The 20273-nt window shown below is 40.4% G+C and overlaps 1 protein-coding gene across 3 annotated transcripts in view; it reads left to right on the forward strand.

The window, feature by feature from the left end:
• The first annotated feature begins 1194 nt into the window (after positions 1-1194).
• The window catches only part of phf21b (PHD finger protein 21B), a 67894-nt gene continuing 48815 nt past the window's right edge, over positions 1195-20273 (forward strand). The window contains exons 1-2 of one of the 3 annotated variants that reach the window (XM_083528478.1): positions 1195-1675; positions 2559-2624. In XM_083528478.1, the coding sequence (XP_083384604.1) occupies positions 1622-1675; positions 2559-2624 (120 nt within the window). In that variant the 5' untranslated portion in view covers positions 1195-1621. Of the gene's footprint in view, positions 1676-2068; positions 2209-2558; positions 2625-20273 lie in introns of those variants that run through there. The other 2 variants (XM_083528479.1, XM_083528480.1) reach the window with 2 other exon arrangements.

A 20273-nucleotide genomic window follows, 5' to 3' on the forward strand; every position in this document is an offset into this window, starting at 1 on the left:
ACTTAATACTTAATGTTCATACTCAATACTCAATTAAATTGTACATTATAATGCATGTATTTTGTATGTCTGTAAACTGGCTGCTGCTTATCTATCCATCTAATGCTTCGAAACATATTTATATCACTTTACATATTTCAGTGTGATTCATGTAGCCCATGACAGTATAGCCAATATAACCCAGTCCCAGTACTGATCTATACGTATTTAAACCTGAGACATGATCCAGATGTGAAAACACTACACAGAAAAAAAAAAACCAAATAGGAAGGTTGTAGTGATTATGTGTGATTGTATAAATAGTGTTCATCCACCAGATTTGTGATGTAACTGAGTGCTGGTAAAGTTAAAGCACACTGGTGCATATATTTGCATCTTAATAATTGAAGCAGGGGGTGGTGTTTATTTAGGTTGGAGGTGGGGAACACTGAGGACAAAAGTGATGAACAACCCTAAGGACAGTGGGCTGTAGAGACAGAAATAAGGGGGGGGGGGCTCCCACAAGCCTAATCTTGCTCAAAAAGGCCATTGTGTGTCATTTACTGCCCAATATTGATGCCTGATGCCTGGCTTATTCACTCAGACCAATTTCGCTTGACGTGTATTAACTGGTGGAATGATAATGCTACTTAAGCAGATGGGCCTAAAATCTAAATAAAAATGCACAAGGTAAGGTGGTGTAGATGTAACACTGAACAGAAAGTTTGTGAAAGAAAATATATCTAAGTATAAAAAATACATTTTAGGCTTTGAAAGGCACAAAAACTTTAAGTCTAGACTACAATAAAGATGCAGGGGAAAAAAAGTTCCTATAAAGTTCTCTGGGAGCATTATATTTATTTTATGTGGTTCACCTGAACATAACTGGAAAGCATGCAAGTTCTTAGGTGGGGGTAGAGGTGTGAATGGCTTTATGTCCCCACAAAGATAGTAATATTTGACAGTTTTGACCTTGTGGGGACATTTGGGTGGTCCCCAGGTAATACACTCACACAAGCCATGGCTGGGTAGAGCAAACAAAACTGATCAACATAACGAGTCTAAGGGTTCATAACACGAATTTAGTGCGTTAATAATTACAGCAATGGAAGATATTTCCAAGGATTTGTGAAACAAACGTGCTTGTGTGTGACAAGAGGAGGAGCAGGAGGAGGAGGAGGGCGAGAGTTCCGCTCTTCTTTCACTGCTCCATCCGGGAACTTCCGAATTAGCATTGACAACCGAAGCGCAACTTTTTTTCCTCGGGCAAAGTGAAATCCAGCCGCGGACTCGGCCAAAAATCTAGTCCCCCTGATTTCTATTCGAAATAAGCGAAAGAAAAAACGGGCCGACGAAACCGAGCTCAAGCGTCTTCAAGCTGTCGCTAGTGGAGTATTTGTGAGCGGGAGGCGCCGTGTCTGCGCCGCGTTTGGACCACTTTGTGTAGTGGCTGGGAAGTGAGCGATGAGTCTTGTTGCCCAGTAAAGAAGAAGAAGAGAGAACTTGCTTTGGGCAGAGACAGGAGTTTCTTCTTGCCCATCGCTCATGTGGCTTTTTTAACACCAAAAAGAACCCCACAGCTCGGTGTACGGAACTTCTCAACGCATCGAAAGTGGAAGAAAAGTGATTTGAAAGTCGGAACATGGAACTACAAGGCCTTCAAGAGGCGCTGAAAGTGGAAATCCAATGTCATCAGGTACTGAAACATCGCAGTGTGTGTGTACATATGAGTGTATATGGTGTGTGTATGGTGTGTGTTAGTTCATCCACCCTCTCCCCGAGTAACACATTCCTCACTATTGAGCGAGTGCACGGTTACATTTCGTGCAACAAAATAACATCACACTTCATGGGCTCTGGTGTCGCCATAGCGTGTACTTTGACTTGATGTTTGTTCGTGCACTTTTCAACACACTTATCTTGGTCACTCGTTTGTAGTAGTTGCCTTTAAGGCTTGCTCTTAATCTAATATAATGCGGTGTTTTGCTTGCGTGTGTGTGTGTGTGTGTGTGTGTGTAGCCAGATCAGCACGAGACTTGAATATTTATGAGGCGCGAGAGTCGCTTGTGTGAGCCGCGGCTGTCGGCTCGGCTTTGTTCCTCCCGGAAGGACACACTGTAACTTCAACACACACTTTTTTCCCTAACATTTTTTTATCCGCTTTGACCATCTTTCATTTCTTTTTTTTTTCTCCTGAGACTAGTTGCACAGATGAAGCGAGATCCGCAGGTAAATCTAAACGTCCATATTGATATATATCAGCATAGCTTTGAGTCGTCGTTGTGTATAAAGAGCAGGCAGGGGAGCCCGTGTGTGTGTGTGTGTGTGTGTGTGAGAGTTAAACTTTATCGCCCTCAAAATCTCGCCCTGTGTGTGTTCACAGTTTGCTTTAAAGTTAAAAGGCTTTGAGCTGTTTTTTTCTTCTCTGCCTCGTCCAGACACTTTGCTGGAAAATCCGACACTAATAATATAATAATAATATAATAATAATAATAAAAATGTAACTTTTTTTGTTCCACTTGCTTTTTTTTGGCCACCTCCCCCTACTTACATTTTATGTCATTCTGTTCAATTTGTAGGACGGAGAGCTTAAGAAACAACTTCACGAAAGGCAGAGCAGAGTAACAGCCCTAAGCGAAAAACAAGTAAGAAAATAAAACATATTTCCTCCATAGTTGTTCAGCGCTGTTTCTTCATCTCGAGACCGTGCTCAGGCTTCTAGTTGTTTATTCGGTCCACACGAACGCCCTTATTATAATTTTTTGTTGTTGTGAAGAAATAAGTGACTTGGTTGCAGTGTTGGGATCAGGACAGAAATGTGCCTGGGTTACTTTAAGTGCGTGAAATGTGAAATTCCGCGTCCATTTTGAGCAGGTCGATGGGTAGCTTACTGGAAAGGGCGCTTTTTCAAGTGTTAACCCCATTTCTTTTAACATATCTCTTCAGAAAGTCTAAATAATCATAGAAATGGATCAACTATTTAGTTTAGACAACCTCAATCTACTTATTGGGCACTTTATATTTATACATATTGCCGAGCTTATTATTTCTCCTCCTTGGTCACATGACGACGTGGTGGCGTCTGATTCGAGCTCGACTTTCACTTTTTTTTTCAGAGAGCGCATTTAGTTAAATGATTAACTAAAGATTAACACTGGGTTTATTCGCTTTGAGCTGTTTTATTGCATATTTTATAACGGATAGGGAAGTGGATGTGCTCAGAGTAGCTTTAAAAGCAGGGCAGGAGCGCTGTCTGTTTCAGCACCACTGTCTGTTTCAGCACCACGGACAGATGCCATGATAGCGCTTACAGACAAGTCCCGGTCCTTCTTCCTCCTTGTATAAAGTTAATCTCGTGTGTCCTGAACAGGCTGCAAGTTTAAAAATAAAACCCCAAAGCTCGATTCGCATTTGTTTCATGGTGTGTGTGTTTTGATGTGTGAAAAGCTTTCTTTCCCACTAAGTTTAATCGATCGCGTTTCCTCCGGAATGCAGTTTTTCAGCACTTGGAACAGCGCATCGTCCGCCCCCCCCCTTCAATCCGTTCTGTTACATTTAACATACACACACACGTTTCGCACACACACCATCTTCATTATGATTCCAAACCTGGTTCTCGTGTGTGTTTGGTGTTTAATCATTTGTGTGGTGTTTTTGTTTTTTGGTGGTTGTGCTCCCTACTGTTTTTTCATCTCCAGCTTCAGTTTAATAGTGGAAGCTTCCATTTTGTGAGAGAAGAGGGGGGTGGTGGTGGTGTTGGTTTTCTTCCTAACATGGAGCAAAAAAAAAAAGTCTGCAGCATAGAGTTTGGCTGTGTGGGGGGATGGGGGTCTCATTCATACCCAACATTACCATTTTGATGGCTTTGATGCTGTTTTTGGAGGAGGAGGAAGAGGAGGGGGAAGGGCACAGAAGAAATAGAGGGAGACAGAGGGAGAGGGATGGAGAGAAAAGGCGAGTCAGCACAGCGCGAGAGCTTTTATCGGCTCTCCCATTTTTTACAACACAGGAAGGAAGTTGTTTTTGACTATGGAGTGTTACTATGGCTACGTTCTAAAAAGTGCATACTGGCACCCTGAATAGTGTGTCCGTGGTATTGTGCTGTACTGTTTTGACACACTATTTAGTACGCTAGCATGTATGCAGTCCATTATTCTCCACCCCCCCCCACCCCCTATCATCTCTAAGAATAATTACAAAATGGGCTTTTTATGCCTATGGAACATGGAGAGTAAATATCAAACCTCCCTTGTAGTTGTAACATTCATATACGTGTTATTTTTCTCAAGGTCATGGGACATTTTACATTCAAGGGACTTTTTTTCTTCAGAACAGGTGCTTTTTATCTGCCATATTAGTATTAATATGATTAGTATTTTCAGGGTTTTTTTATATCCATAGGGTGTCTGCAAAGTTAGAAACCAAAGGGAACATGTCAAGCAAATATGTTGTTGAAAATAGTATAAGAATAATGGTGAACATTGTAGAAAAGGCACATGTAAATATATACAAAATAAAGTCATCATGTAGTTTTGAAACAAAACTAAACAACATCAACCACTAAATGGTACAACTGAATAACTAATTTAGAAGTTCCTGGTTACACGTTTGCACACATTAGTTACAAAATGAAGGGAATTTTTATAATAATCGTGCTACTTAAGATGGGTGTGATTCCTCTCAACGTTTCTTCCCCATTGGGTGTCAGGGAGAATTTTCTTTTCACTTTCATTAGGTATAAATGTTTAAATAAGTCAATATTTCTGATGTTTTTCTTAATCATTTGTATTTTATTATTATTACTACTCCAACATTATTTTTATTTATTGGCCTTTTATGAGACCTCAGTACAGCACTTCAGTGTCAGAGTGTTTTTTGAATGTGCTTATATATATATATATATATATATATATATATATATATATATATATATATATATATATATATATATATATATATATATATATATATAGTTAACTAGCCTTGTTTAAATACCAAGCGATGTAGTGGCTCTAGTCTTGCAGGCCACGTATCAAAATTGAAGAAACAACCAGTAAAAAATAGACATGAAAAATAAATATGCATTATGTAACTTGTTAAATATTATATTCTGTACTTGTGTATGTTGTATAGTATTATAAAAGAACACTATTACTACTTAATGCTATTAAATAATTCACCTTGAAATACAGTGGTGCTTATCTAAACAGTTTGAGAGCATAAGTATTCTACAAAGAGCAGGTAGCCTTTAATTTCAGATTCACTCCCGAAATGAAATGCAGTCAGCAGAAAAAAAGGCTGATACTCTAAATAACCACTAATACAGTGTGTGTGTGTGTGTGTGTGTGTGCGTGTGTGTGTGTGCATATGTTCGTACATGTGCATGCAAATGTTCCAGTTTGTTAACTGAAGGAAAAGAACTGCTATATATAGAGGGATATAGATGTAGCATTACTTTTAAAATATTAAATTCTACTTTTAAAACTTTGAAATCATTTGCTGATTAAATAATAATTCATACATATTAATTGTCAGACTCTTTGACCCTGATCAAGATTAAGTGGTAGACATGCTTTCCTGTGTGAGGGTAAAAAAAGTGTATATTTTGGCAACCTATCAAAAAAATGTGCTTTATTGTCATTTTTTTGTTCAGAAATGGAGTTCCAGAGAGTTAGTAAAAAGTCAAGAGTCAGGGATATTAATTCAGTTTCTTCACCTCAGCCCAAAACACCACATTCATTTGTAATTCAGGAACATAAAAGTTCCTGTTTCCTCTACCTATTATTTATACTTTCACCTGTGCAACACACACCTGCCATCCTATCAGGCCTGCATATACTGATCACCACTGACATGGAGATAAGTTGATATAAATGTTACAGTCCGATTGCACTAAGACATAAGAAAGGAACCCGGAGCAACAGGAACCAGCTCGATTAAATACCAAACAGAACACGAAGGTTAAAATATGCTTGCAGTTTGTTGCATCAGAGTAATAAAGTTCCCAACAGTGTTGAACTCAGATGGATTTCATTCACGTCTTCACTCTTGTTTTTTTTTTTCTTCTTCTTTGGACTACAAAGTTTGTCGGTGAAGCTGCAATGGGGGTCCCTGTTGTGTTTTTGATTACCGTATTTCAGAAGCGAAGGCAGTGTAACTTTAGTTAATTACAGGTGTTGGATTGTATAAAAAGTCTTTACTTAGTAATGCGAGGACGGCTGCTCATATGGCAGTCTTGCTTCTGAAAGGTTCTCTGTTTGCCTTGGTTTTTTTTTTCGGATAGTATTTGCTGAGCCTCTGCTGCAGAGCGAACAAAGCAAACAGGGAATGTGTGTGAGGGTATAGATAGAAAGTAAAGGGCTGTTAAATAAAAAGCACTTTTACTGAACATACTTTTAACACAACTTTTACTTTATAGTGTACAGTTGTAGAAGGATTGATTTCTAATCGCAAGTTAGAATGTGATGTCAAACAGGAGAGTTTCTTTCTCATGGAGTTATATGTATATATATAAGCTATGAATATATGTAATGTGTGGTGTATGTATGTATGTATGTGTGTGTATATATATATATATATATATATATATATATATATATATATATATATATATATATATATATATAAGCTCTTAATATCATAGAGATGTACATCCATTAAAATGCACAAGCAGCAGTTGGCGAATATGTTTTATTATTATTATTTTTTTCTATAAAAGCAATTCAGCATCCTGTCAGGAGTCATTTGTGCAGATCGTATTATCTCAGTGGTAGGGGGCCTGGTCCATGCAAGCACATGATTGGCTGCTTTGACAGATTTTGGTCAGATCTGGGTCGGCAGGTGAACAGGGCTGAATTCTAGCGACTACTTGGTTGCCAAATCCAGACTACAGCAATCACATATTGCTGATTGTAGCTATTTTGCACAATACCTTGTTAACTTATGAGGTCATAACTGAGGGTTTCAGCCTCCAAATCAATCGAGTGGGAATATTAGAAGTGTTCAGATACATATAGGCACCATATTGTTGCTGAAAGAAGTTATTTTATATGCGATATAAGTATATAGAGTAATATTTGCCAGCAGTTTATCTTATTGTGCATTGTAAAGTTGTCAGGCTTTGGCCATTGATTTAACTTCGACTGCAGAATAAGACAATTACAAAAATGTCACCTTTAGTTCAACTCTTTCAAATTCAAAAAAAGAGGCTTTTGGAAGGCTGCTTTCAGTTTAGTGTTTGGGGAGGGGCAGATTGGAATGAGGCTGGTGAATAATATGGTTCTTAGTCCTCTGGGAGCTGAGAGTCCCTTCCAGATGCTGCGTGTGAGTGGCAGCTTGGGCTGGGTGAAAGGTTACAGAAATCAGGCAGCGTCGGCAAACACCGGCGCGTCTCTCAGCATCGAGCTTGTCAGAGTGGGTATCAGGAAGAAGGGGGGGGGGGGGTGTTTTAAACAAAGTTTACTTTTCTGCTTCTCATTTGTACAAATAGGTATAACTGCATTTTAAATGTACTGTGAAGAATTGTTATTGGCATTCACTCCCTTGTTTTGCTTTTCTGATCTGTCAGTGTAAATTTGGCGAGATAATTGGATGCTGAAGATGTCATAGAGACTCGCAGCAAAAAAACAGAAGTGCCCTTTAAATTCCATCCTTGTGTGTCCACAAGTGTTGTAATGGAATTATGGGTGGAAGTGGTCCACTGTCTGTAGACACTATGTAATAAAATAACTCTGGGGTTCACAAAATGTCAGCATGCGATGAACTTTTAGTGTTTCGAGCCTTAAACACCTCATTAGAAAGTATTTGTATATTTCTTCCGATTTGAGCCATGTCAGAGGTTTTTCTGGAGCAAGGATATAAGAGCCACAGCATCATTCTCACAGGATCATGTTTTGAACCCGAACGCAGAGAATCTGCATCTGATGCTTTTTACACTTACTATGAACTGCGGCTTAATTACTGATTGGCCGACGGTCTTTCTTTGTGTTTCGGACTCTGAGGCAAAAAGAAAGCTGATGCAATGCATGATTCATCATACGAGTGCGCACGCTAGAAAACTCCAAAGCTGGTAAACACGCGTGATAAAGTGTTGCGCCGTGTCCACATCTTTAGCTCTTTTTTTTTTTTTTTTTTTTTTTTTTTTTTAAGGTTTGTACGATGCCTTGAACATCAAAGGAGGGTTTTTATCAAGTACATGAATGTTCAAGATTCTAACCAAAAGACAAGCGAGGCTTTGTGCACGCTCAGACCCGGTTTAATTTCAGACGTATGTTTGTGCTAGGCTCTGGGATTTAGATACGAGTTCGAATCCGTGCTGAGGGAGGCATGAACCAGTAAAGGGCATTCAAATGTCACCCTGAGAGATGTAGTGTGGTGGATGGTGGATGGCTCTTCCTGAACTCTCTTAGGTCTATATACCCGAGTGCTTTTTGTTCCCAAGCACTCCCGGCCATGCCAATCCCATCTTTTGTCTGCCATTTTCCTTAATCACTCAGCTGGGAAGACCGCGAAACAGTTCATGAGCATAATTAAGAGAGCCACGTGAGAGCTTTGCATTACTTCTCCGGGCGACGCCAACAAGGAAGAGAAAGTAAAAAGAGAAGGGGAGGCTCGGACGCTGGATGGAAAGAAGGGTGGTGTTGTGTTTCTGTCCGACTATGTCCTTCCTTCACACGCTGCGTGGTACAAAGCTGAGGCACCTGTTCTTAGCGCAGTGTTCTTTTTCTAATGACGACAAATCTGCTCTCTTCTTTTCCCCTCCGAGCTGCCAAGCGCCTGGTTATTATTGTGCAGCAGGCATTTCCAAAGAGTCACATTAAAAGTGCTGATGTGGCTTTGCTAGCGAGCCAATAGAGGGAGAGAAAGGCTACAGTGAATTAACCCACATCTCCTGCCGTGCCAGCCTAAACGCGCTTTCTCCCTTTTTCCCCCCTTTTTTTTTCTCTCTGTCCAAACAATCCATGCATTCAGGAACGTATATTTGTTAAGATACCATTTAAAAATCATGGCACTCTGCCGTCAAATCAAATCGGCTGCGGCGTGGGCCGGAGTTAACCTGTACTGCAGATTGCAAATGTTATCAGCTTGTTACTTTCTTTCATAAACAGGATTAAAGAAGGCATACAGCCACGTGTAAGAGTGGCTGGTGACGGGTTTAGTCCCAGCTCTATAATCCGTACTTCTTTTTCCATCATAGGACATGATCAGGCCTGAGGAAGCAACGCTTTTTATTAGTACCATAACCTCACATGTTCTACGGAAAGCCACGCAGGAGCGTGCGTGTAGCCGAATGGACACGGTCTGTGAATTTGCTTCTCCGCAGCTCCTTGTTTCTGCAACTTGTATTCGAACATTAATCATCATCAATACCTGAGGACGGGGCTTTAAGACAAAAACAAGAAACATAGATGACAAGCTCTAATGGCTTAAAGCTATCAATTGCTGGAAATAAACAACAACCAGATTAAAATTGAACTCTCAGGTTGTTCGCTAACTCTGCGCTTCAGCTCTGTTCCACCCGATAACTTTTCATTACCGTTACTTGCCATGTATTGGTTGGGTTTCTGCAATTGAAATTCACAATATCAAGCTTTGTTCAAAAAACAATTATATTCCGGTAGATTCGCGCACGCTTACGACTGCGTATTTGAAGTCACTGTAACCTTTATGGACCATGTTGTTTTTTTTTTGTTGTTTTTTTGCATAATAAATTTCCGATTCGGAAACAAAAGGAAGTCTGATTGGAAACTTCATTTCTAGGCAAAAGTTAATGGCTTGTGAAATGATCACGATGTTCAACGATGGCAATGGGCTGTGTGTGTGTGTCGGGGGCAGGTCCGGAGGTGTGTTCAATGTAATCTGTATTACTTGATAAAGTGTTGCTTAGTGCTTCCCTTGCTCAATGACATTTGTGGATCCACTATATCAGGCAATTTATTGGTTTTAAAACGAAAAACACAGACAGTTTCTCAGGTGCTGCCAGTGATATTGTTCGCTTGTCAAAGCTAATGTTTATTGCGAGCGTCCTGTTTGGCTAATAGGACTATATAACGTTAGCCTTTATAGTTCATTTATTAAGTTTTAACAGTCACACAAATTCACGCACGGAGAATATCAGCGCTTAAGAGGACTTTAACTAACGTTTAACGTGGCACTGCGATCGCATTACCATCACAATATGTCATTTAGAAAACATTTGCTCTCTAATGCCTTAATAGGTTGGAGCTGAAAATGGCTGTTTGGTGTAGGGCTGCGCTCCAAATCGCAACTGAGAGGACATTTTGCAACCGAGAGGACATTTGTGCAGTTTAGACTTCTGACACTCGTTCTCCCAGTAGGGACACATGTAACACACCGAAGCACAGCAAGATGTACTTACGCGGAGTTCATGGCACAGGAACCAGGGAGAGGCTAACGCTTTTAATATTAAGATGGTTTGGGCTTGGCCTAGATTTTATGTATCTTCTCTCATGCTGAAAATAAAAAAAAAGGAAAGGAAAGTCTTAGAGAAGTGTGTTCAGCAGAAAGCAAGTACAGGGATGTACAGAGGTATATTAGAAATCGACTAAAGCTGAGCATTAGTGCAAAACAAACCATCTAGAAAGAACAGCTGTCGCTGGCAGAGACGAGACATCCACGGATTGCTTGTTATTTACAACGTCGCATCCAAATCCAACATGATTTCAACTTCCTCGTGCTCGTGAGGCAAAAATCATACATATGTTAGCGTGTAGACGTAACAGCGGCGTCTCACGCTACAGTACGATCTTGATAAAAGTCTAATGTCGAAGCAGTAGATTGCTTCAATCTGCACATCATGGAATGTTGAAGCTGTGTGGAGTCCGTGCGATTGGCGTAATCTTTAAAAAAAAAATTCTAACGTTATCGATCACACAAGTAAACACACTCTTTACACATTTCAAATATGCCTGCACTCACTTTAGCCTGGAAAACTATTCTCCAGAGGGACAAAAAAAGATCTTTTTGGTTATTGGTTTATATTTAAAAGGCTTTGGAAATTGCCGTAATGATTTCAAATTTGTCCCGGAGTAGCTTCTACTTTATATTTGTCTTTCATTTCGAGCGGAACACCGAAGCTTGAGTAAACAAGGAAAAGTAGGCTAGTGCTCTCCATTTTTTCGACATGTTTGGTTCTTTAAGAAAATGACATATGCATGAATTTCTGAGCGCACGTGATCAATTCTATTGGCAAAATTGATATTCCAATAAAAGATCCTCCACATTTAATGAAGTAGCAGTATCCTATGGCAACAGCAGGCTGATCTTAAGCTGAAAGTTCACATGTTCCCCCGTGACCCATTCACCAGAGAGCTAAACTGGAGTTGCTGTGGAGTGAAACACTTACAGTCTCTGTGCTGCACTTAAATGATTGCCAAATTCAGAAATGCTGATTTGGTGCAGTGTAGAGCAATATAGATCCCTGGACTGAAGTCAACCACTTCTAAGAGTCTGTTAAGGTGTTATGGTTGAACGGGTTAACATATTATAGTAATTACCAAGGCTGACGGGAACAAAAGATTGGTGGCCAGATACTCCATGGAGAACAGGCTCATTCAGAAGCCTGGCTTTAATGAACTTACTCGAGCCTCTTTTTCTTACTCCGAGTCTCGTAGCAACGAATTCTCTCACAGCGGGTGCCACACACACACACACACACAAAAGCAAGTCAGTCCTTCTTTTAGTTATTTTCAATAGCATAAACTCCGTTCTGCCGTTCTCTCTTCCAATTTACCATGCCATCAGCAGAATGACTGAGTTTAGCTGAATCGATGAATACCATTTTACTTTTCAAGGCTTTGTGTAGTATTAGCACATTTCTTGCCAGCACAGACCGCTCCTGTATGCACATATGGTCTGGAGTAAAGGAGGTCTAGCAGCGAGGAAGCTTGCGTAACGATAGCTTTATCAGGCTCTGAGAAGGAACACGCAGGCCTTGGTGTAAATCCCAAACTTTGCAACCCAGCAGCAGCGAAAGCAAGCAAGCAAACACACGCACACACAAAAGCATTTCAAAGACGAGACTCATCTCCTGTGCCGTTCCCAAAAGCAGTGCCTGAGCACTTAAATCTGTGTTGTTTTTAGATGAGAATCAGCGCCTGCTCTGATCACCTGCCAGTAAAGGCCACAGCGGTCGGATTACGGCGACCATATTGACTTCTCCTTGATCGTATTTTTGGTGCCTCTCAGTGAGCTGATAACCCAGTGCTCCTGCAGCCCACTGACCGGGAGAGACCAACAGGATGCCTGCGGTCAGCAGATTAGCCTCCGACATGAGCACCGAGCGCTCTCGCACCGTCAGCACGCCAACACATTTTATCATCAAACGGAGAGCTCTCGCTTCCTCATCACTCTCACTCTGTTCTCTTGCAATTCCTTATTTGTTCCTGAGATTGTGTTGACAGTAATGAGGGCGAAATCATTCAGAGGAACACCGACTTCTTTAAAACACAACACAGAACAAGACTTTCAGACCGTCACCAGGTTTGAGTTATTTATCTAAGGATGACTTTTCTCTCAAATTAGCTATTCATGTTTTTTCCCCTTTCTTCTCTGACTAGCATTTGAATCTCTCTTAAATGGGATGGAAGAAGCTCTCACAAAACTGTCACAGGAAGAGAAGGGGACTCTGTAAGTTGTTTAATTAAAGGGCTCTGTTAGAAGCACCACAAATATGATTAAATTAGACAGGATCTCCAGGCAAAGTTGGCTGTGCTGGTACCCTACTTCTCCTGCTGATGTCGGACTGGAGCTGCCCTGAGCTCAGCAGATTGTGCTGAAACGGACATGCCTTTCATCTGTAGTGCAAAACCATGACAAGAGCCATCAGAGCCGACCCAACGTTATCATGTGTGAAAGGAATGTGCCAACGACTTTATAACACACAGAACTGTCCATTTATTGAGACCACAAAGACAAGTTTAGGGATGCTAATCTGATTCAGTTTCTCGTACTTTTCGCCAAGAGACGGTCGTGTTTTCCTTCTTTAATTTAGCCGACACAGAGAAGCACAAAAGCTTTCATCAGAGTGAAATGGGGGGTAATTTTGTAGCTCTGTGAACCATCTGAAATCAAAAATTGATTCGAGGCCAACGCCTGAATCAACACTCTATTGTTTGAGCCCCTGTATGACGGTGGCTTTCTTTGCTGGGCGGAGAGTAAGAAGGTAACAAGATTAGATCACGTTAGTTGACCTATAGGATTACTTTATTAGAGCAGGCCAACACTTTCAAAGATGACTTCATCTGTCTGTCGGCTATTCCCTCTCTCTCTCTCTCTCTCTCTCTCTCTCTCTCTCTCTCTCTCTCTCTCTCTCTCTCTCTCTCTCTCTCTCTCTCTCTCTCTCTTCTCTTTCACTTCACTCCCAAAAGGGAGCCTCTTTTTTTTTTTTCTTTCCATCTCCCCCTCTCTCTCCTCTTTCTCTCTGAGGACCCAGAAGGGTAGGAATCCATTTCTTGCACAATTGAATTGAAAAATAATCATGAGTGGAACGGCCACGCTTTGCTCGAATATCATGATCTGCAGAGACTTTGGCAACGAGGCAGACGGAAGACATTCAGTGAAAAAAAAGAAAAAAAAGAGAACAAAACTGTTACGGCAGAAGAGAGAAACCCCCGATGCAGTAATTAAAAGAATCAGTGCCTGTCTGCTCTTAATATCTTAATGCTGAACCAAGTAATGTGTTTCGGGATCAGGCCGACTGAAATTTCTTAATCAGCACTTCTGCTTGGATCCTGACCTATGAGATCTTGAGGCTGGTGTTAAAGAAATATGAAGTAAGATGTTACAAGTCCTAAAATGTTCTTCCGTTCCGAGTCAGGAAAATCTGATGTTGTCAAAAATACGTTCTGCAACAAATGATTTGGTCAGTGGATCACAGTTGTCGCCTCTCTGAAGTAAATTAGGCCTACTTTAACCACGAGTGAGAGAGTGGAGTGCTTTAATGCCATTCAAGTGTACTTTTATTTACTGCCAGTCTCTTAGCTAGGGTTGTTTGTTACACTCTTTCTCTCTTCCTCTCTCTCTGTACTTCCTCCCTCTCGGAGTGTGTGGGTGAGGAAGTGGTTGTCAAGGATTTTTTTTTTCCTCAGCCACAAACAATAGATTTGCTCTGCTGTACAGACATTACCAGAAGAGTGAAATGTGTATTTTAATTTTTGTTTATTTTTTTATTTTATTTACCAAATGAGATATAAGAGAGCAATAGACAGAGATCTTCCTCAGGTTAATGGTTTATCGCTAGTATTTCTTTAATAAGGGTCTACATTTGGGACAATGTTTATGTTGTGATAACAGACATTTGATCCCATCATCTTTTTTATGTTTCGATCAAATAGGATTTCAGCTTTGTAGTTGATTCTGATCTGCATGTCGACTGCATGGAATTATGTTAGTTAAGAGAGTTTGGGGAGTTTGTCATGTACCAGGCACACATCTCATTTGCATGAACTTCTAAGACTTTATTTTACTTGTCGTACAAAGGCTGAGAACAGAAAGTAGCATCCTGTATGTGCTTAACCGGAGAGCGACTTCAAAGCTCCCTTAAAAAATTGATTGGACTTGCTGGTGCTTTTTATTACTATTTTTTTTTTTTTTTTTTTTGCAAGATGTTTTTCTCAGACACAAGTACAAATATTAGGTCAGCCGTACCTGCCGTCTCATCTTGGAGTAGATATGAAAAGGTGCAGAATGGTACCGAAGGAAAACACTACATTTCCTTCAAAAGCATCGTAATTCCACACTTGGCTTTTAACCACTGCATATAGTCCCCTAAAGCTACATAATACCTTTTGCTTTGATTTCCGAGGTCTTTTTTTTCCCTCCAAAAGAGCTGGTTTCACCTGTACAACACTCGCTTAGCGTGGAATGCCGTGGTTGTTCCGAGGAAACTATTGCTGTGAGGGTTTATTGGGTAGCAATGCGATAAGCTCATGGGTATCATTCCAGCATCTTTCCTCAGAATTAAGTCCCTCTTACTGTGGTCATTTAGTTCATTGTAACAACCTGCAACTCAATCATTTATCCACTCTTCCTCAGTCTCGCTGTGCTAAACTGCACTGCAGTCCTACACTGTCCGGTCTACATAATACGCTTCGAAGTATTGGATCTTCAGAGTTATAAATCTGTGCATTTTAAACCAACACTTAAATGTGGATATTAACCAGAAATATGATTCCCTGGAAGACAGAAATATCTGAATGGAACTAGAGCTGGGCACTAACTCTGTATGCTGCATCTATGGGCTATTAATGGTCATCATTATAAGCTTTACTATGATGCAACTCGTCTTGCAACACTACCTATGATACATAAAGAAGACTTATATCTTATATCAACTATGCAAATAGTTATAATACAATAGTTCATTATGAAGCCAAATGAAAGCACTAAGTGTTAAACCCTTAAACAATGAAAACCTGTCCTTGATGGAAAGCAGAGATTTCAAAACATCACCAGCACAACAGTGGCCTTGTTTACCGAGACGTCCAGAGGGAATCGTCCCGCTTTGCCAAGAGCGCCAAATGAAACATGCACCATCACCAAGATGAAACCGTGGCAAAGCATGTAAAGCGGACACAGGACGACAAGCACATCCCATGATGCTCCGATTATTTATATCCTGATGTATAACATGGTGGAGACAAAGAGTTCCTGGTTGTGGCCAAAACAACATCCTGTCTTGCCAGGCTGTTACATCACAACAGCCAGTGCCAAATAGAGCTGCCTCCCATAGTGCCTGGGTTCAGGAAGCATACAAAACACGTTCAGTCAATGGAAAAATAAATGGCAACAGGTTGCCAGTGGGTGAATAGCAGCCAGATTTAAACCATGATGATTGCTCTAATGTTATATTTCATAAACAGGCATGACGTTGCCACATTGGGGTAACTTGATGAATGTGGACGTTAAGCATGTGGCGTCAGTGCATTTTTGGTTAAGGATTTCTGGTAGTCTAATGATTTTGATGTGGGATCTATGAATTTTATGGCCTGAAGGAGGTGTTGGTGGGGATCAGGTCTCTGTTAAGCTCTGATGAGCTGTCAGGACTGCGCCTGTGTTCATCTAATCCTGGCATTCCTTCGCCATCTGATTTTGCACCCCAATCTCTCCCATCGCTCAAGGCATCGCTGCTTTAATGCAGATAATGCGTTTCCACTTTTGCGCCAAAATTGAATCTTTTAAAATCCATCCTAATCGAAGCTACAGTGTCATAAACACTCTGTGAAAAAAAACGGCACAGGAAAGACTACAGAAAGGCTCTGAATAAATAGGAAAGGAGTCAGTTTGTGTAGCAACGTATATTTTTCACCACACTTGATACGCTTACGTAATGGCATTTATTTCTGGGCAGGATGTGATAAGGCGTCACACAATTATCACTGCCAGTGACACGTACAGAACATCTATCAGGATAGGACATCTGCACAGCTGTTAGAGGGCACATAGCAAACCATGCAGTGACAATGTTCTGTGAATGGATTAATTGAATTTAGCGGCTTTGGCTTTCGATTTCTTTGGAATATTGTACATTAATCTCAGGTCTGTTTACTGTGATTAGCTCCATCACCACATTTAACCCGGATTTAAAATACCTTATTTAATGTGTATTATACCAACGGTAACAATCACCAGTATATCACCAGTGATATAATCGCAATGATAAATCGGAACGAAATTTATTAGTAAAAAAATGGTTGGGAATCGTATTGCTCTGGTTTACGTTATGAAGCACGGCGTGTCACAAACTACGCATGCAATTAACGAAACTATTTAAATCGGGCAGCTACAAATGATATATTACATACTACGATACTTACTTACGTACAGTATATATAATTATAAAAACTAAATCTTGACCCTGCTGCAGGCAATATGTATGCGTTTCTGTAATCTTGGGTTGTTTCACAATCAAGTCACAGCACAATTCTCTTTCCGTTTACATCAGTTGTTCTCTACGTCGGTCCAAAAAAAAGAGTCGAGTCACTAATCCCAGGCTCTGAAATTGAAAGCTCACCAAAAATAGTTCACCTCGGCAAGCAAAACGAGTTTTGGATCCAACGATTCGTTTCGGGAGGCGGTCGATATTGATCTTTATTTTAAGTTTGACTTGTGAACAAATTACTGCTTAAAATGCAAATCCCAGTGACTAGGCTTGCTGATGTATCTTTGCAGAAGTGTGGAACAAGTTAGAAAAGAGTTATGGGTTCTGTAGTAACAGTTTATTGAGATGCTTTGGTATTTTATATATATATATATATATGCAAATAATCAGCTATTCAGTTCTATCTGAAAAAAAATTATCAGTGGGATTTATCTGACAAAGATTTCCTAACGAGACCAGCATGAAGGCAGTATTCCTTTGATGTAGATTTCATAGTAAGATTGAGAAGCCTCCAGAAAGATTGGACCACACCCACCATCAGCCAGCAATACACTTGACTTCATAGGGCACATCAAAGCCACAAACATCTTTGTCCTATTGCAGAAATCTGAACTTTGATGTTTAGGTTGGAAAAGGACGCTCTAACGGTTCTTCACTATAGAACACTGATAGAAATGTAAACATCTTTGAAGCCTTCATCGTATATATATATATTTGTAGACTTATGCTTAGACACCTGGTGTGCATTCGCCAGGATGAAGTAATGAGGCGCAAGAGGAGCCAATAATAACAGAGTACAGAGAGAACCTCAGACTGAACATCTCGCCCTTTCCCACAAAGCCGAGCTCCAAAACTTAAATGAGGACGAGCTTTGAAAAAAACACAAAATGAAAAAAACTACTTTCTTTGTCCTTCACGGAGACGAGATTAAGTCAGAGAATCCAATAAGATGGAAGATTTTTAGGCAAAACACACAAGGTTGATTATTACTTTGAGGAACAGTTTGATATGCACATACCATTTGCCATTTCGAAATGTCACTAGGTAAAAGTTTAATGGCCAGGAGGACTGCAGCTTATTAGCATGCTCTTTCTCTAATTCTACAAGGATAATCAAATCACAGTCTAATTCTATAGCGGCACTCAAACACAATTAATCTTATAACAATGTTCCGGACTGACGAGGTACTTCTGTTGTAAACACACCGATCGCTTGGCACGCAAGTGCGAATTCAGGACGTTAGCTCATTATTTCTCTATATGACTCATTAACAGCATGTTAGATGTGAGCGTAATTCCATGAATCCCTATTCTCAGAATACGTGTTTCTTTCTTTTTCTATCATTGTTCACATCCGAGTTAATGTGACCCCACTCGGCTTCTGTGAATCGCATGCTGGTGGCAGTAAAGGCAATGCGGAAGGAGAATTTTTATGAAGCATTTCTAAGATTAGATGGAAACGCATCGGATGTAAAAAGACTGCTTATCAAACAGTGTACGTAAGAGAAGGAGACAATCAGCCAGGCCTGTGTTTGTAGGAGGGATTGTAAGATCTGTGATGCAGGTGGGACAACAGCTGCAATTTCATTGGGATCGTCCCATGGACTTTTCTCACACTTTCCTGGTACGGAAATAACTTACATTCTGACGAAACGCATGATATTCCAATGACTTTCTCTAGTCTTTAGTGCATGCAAGGATTTAGGCCTCTCGCATCTCTTAGCATCTTTGAGTTTTAATAGAAACACAGATGTTTTTATAGATGCCAAAACGAATGCTATATGAGGTGTTAAAGTGAAACGGCTCGAGTGCGCACCTGTTTAGCTGGAGAGGTGTTTGGAGCGTGTGGACCGTGACCTGGCGCTATAGGGCGCACTTATGCTGCTTGGATACCAGACCTGCTTTCTGTTTCCACGCTGCAGCTTAGCAGCCAGAAGATGGCATGGTTCGTATGTAGTCTCCTAGAACGGGAGAGGAGGCAGCCGTGCTATTAATAGGCATGCTATGGTTCGGCTTTAACCTCAGAGAGAGAAAGAGAGAGAGAGAAAGAGAGAGAAAAAAGAAAGACTGTAAATAAACTGCCACTCTCCGGTGTACTTTTGCTGAGCTTTAACATCTTGGCTGCTTTTTTTCTTTCTTTCTTTACAGTATAAAATGTATTGTTTTCGAGCCTGTCCATATTACACAGAGGATTTTGGTGCACTGGAAGGTGACCTTTGTGCATCAAATCATTTTGACACACTAACAGCACCCAATTAGACGACCCGAAATGGATGAAACTCTTAAATAAATCTGAACAGCACAATGTATCATGTATTATCAACATACAGCATTTCGATGACACCATTCCAAAAAAAGCAAATAAATCAGGAACCAGTCTTGGTTTAGTGTTACAGGGTTTGCAGATGTTTTGTTTGGAAGCTTGTATTTATTTATTTTTTTTCCAACAGATCCAGACTGCCATGGGCTATTGTCAAGGATGTTTTACATAAGGAGTTTCGTGTGCGTGCACTCAGGTGTTAGTATTGCTCCACGATGGGAATGTGGCCTGACGTGGAGGGCCGGGATGAAGAGCGTCAGAGGAGACAAGCTCAAGAAAAAAACAAGAGTTGGAATAGTTATTTAAAACCCCTCGAATCCGTACGGCTGCACCTCCAGTCTCGAATCTCACTAGCTTTTGAGAACTTGACAAGTACATTTCAAAACCTGACAGCAGTTCATAAAACAGTGCACACTTAGCGAGCACGATTACGCTGTATTTCGAAGCGTTGTGAATATAAAATAAAGCGAACAGATTATATAGTCGTACATTTACAGTAGTTGTGCACTCATTGAGTGTTATTGGTGAAACAGCAGACCGAACAGGAGAAAAATGTAAATGCCCCCTTAAATCACCCATCAGCAGTGAAAAATTTTGGATTAAAAATGCATGAGAGATGACCATCTTGATTTATTCATTTCTGTATTGCAATAACGCTTCATCCAGATTTACAGGAAGAGAGCAAAGGGCTTGTCAGAAACTGAAAGGGAAAGTGATAGTTTTCATTAGTGCTGGCTGCATTGCTCTCCGTGGACTTGAGCATTCTCCTCTTTTGTTTGTCTTACGCAGCCAACTGCGTCTGTGCTCAGGATTTCCAAACCGAGATTAAGGTTCTGATTATTTCTGAAAAGCATCGTAATCAGACACATTTACCATACAGGCACACCCACTCACCTGATCTAATCAATAGTCACAGCAGTCCTCTTGGTGTGATCAACTCTTCGTCTTTAAGAAAAAGAAAAGTCTGCTCTTCTGACACTTTCGTACCCTCACGAGGTTTATATTTATACAAAAGAAAAAAGTAAGACAAGTCATGACGAGGATAAACGAATACTATTTTTAGATTATTGGAAAA

Source organism: Silurus aristotelis (genome assembly GCF_946808225.1).
Source record: "Silurus aristotelis genome assembly, chromosome: 24".
NCBI classification, from domain to species: Eukaryota; Metazoa; Chordata; class Actinopteri; order Siluriformes; family Siluridae; genus Silurus; species Silurus aristotelis.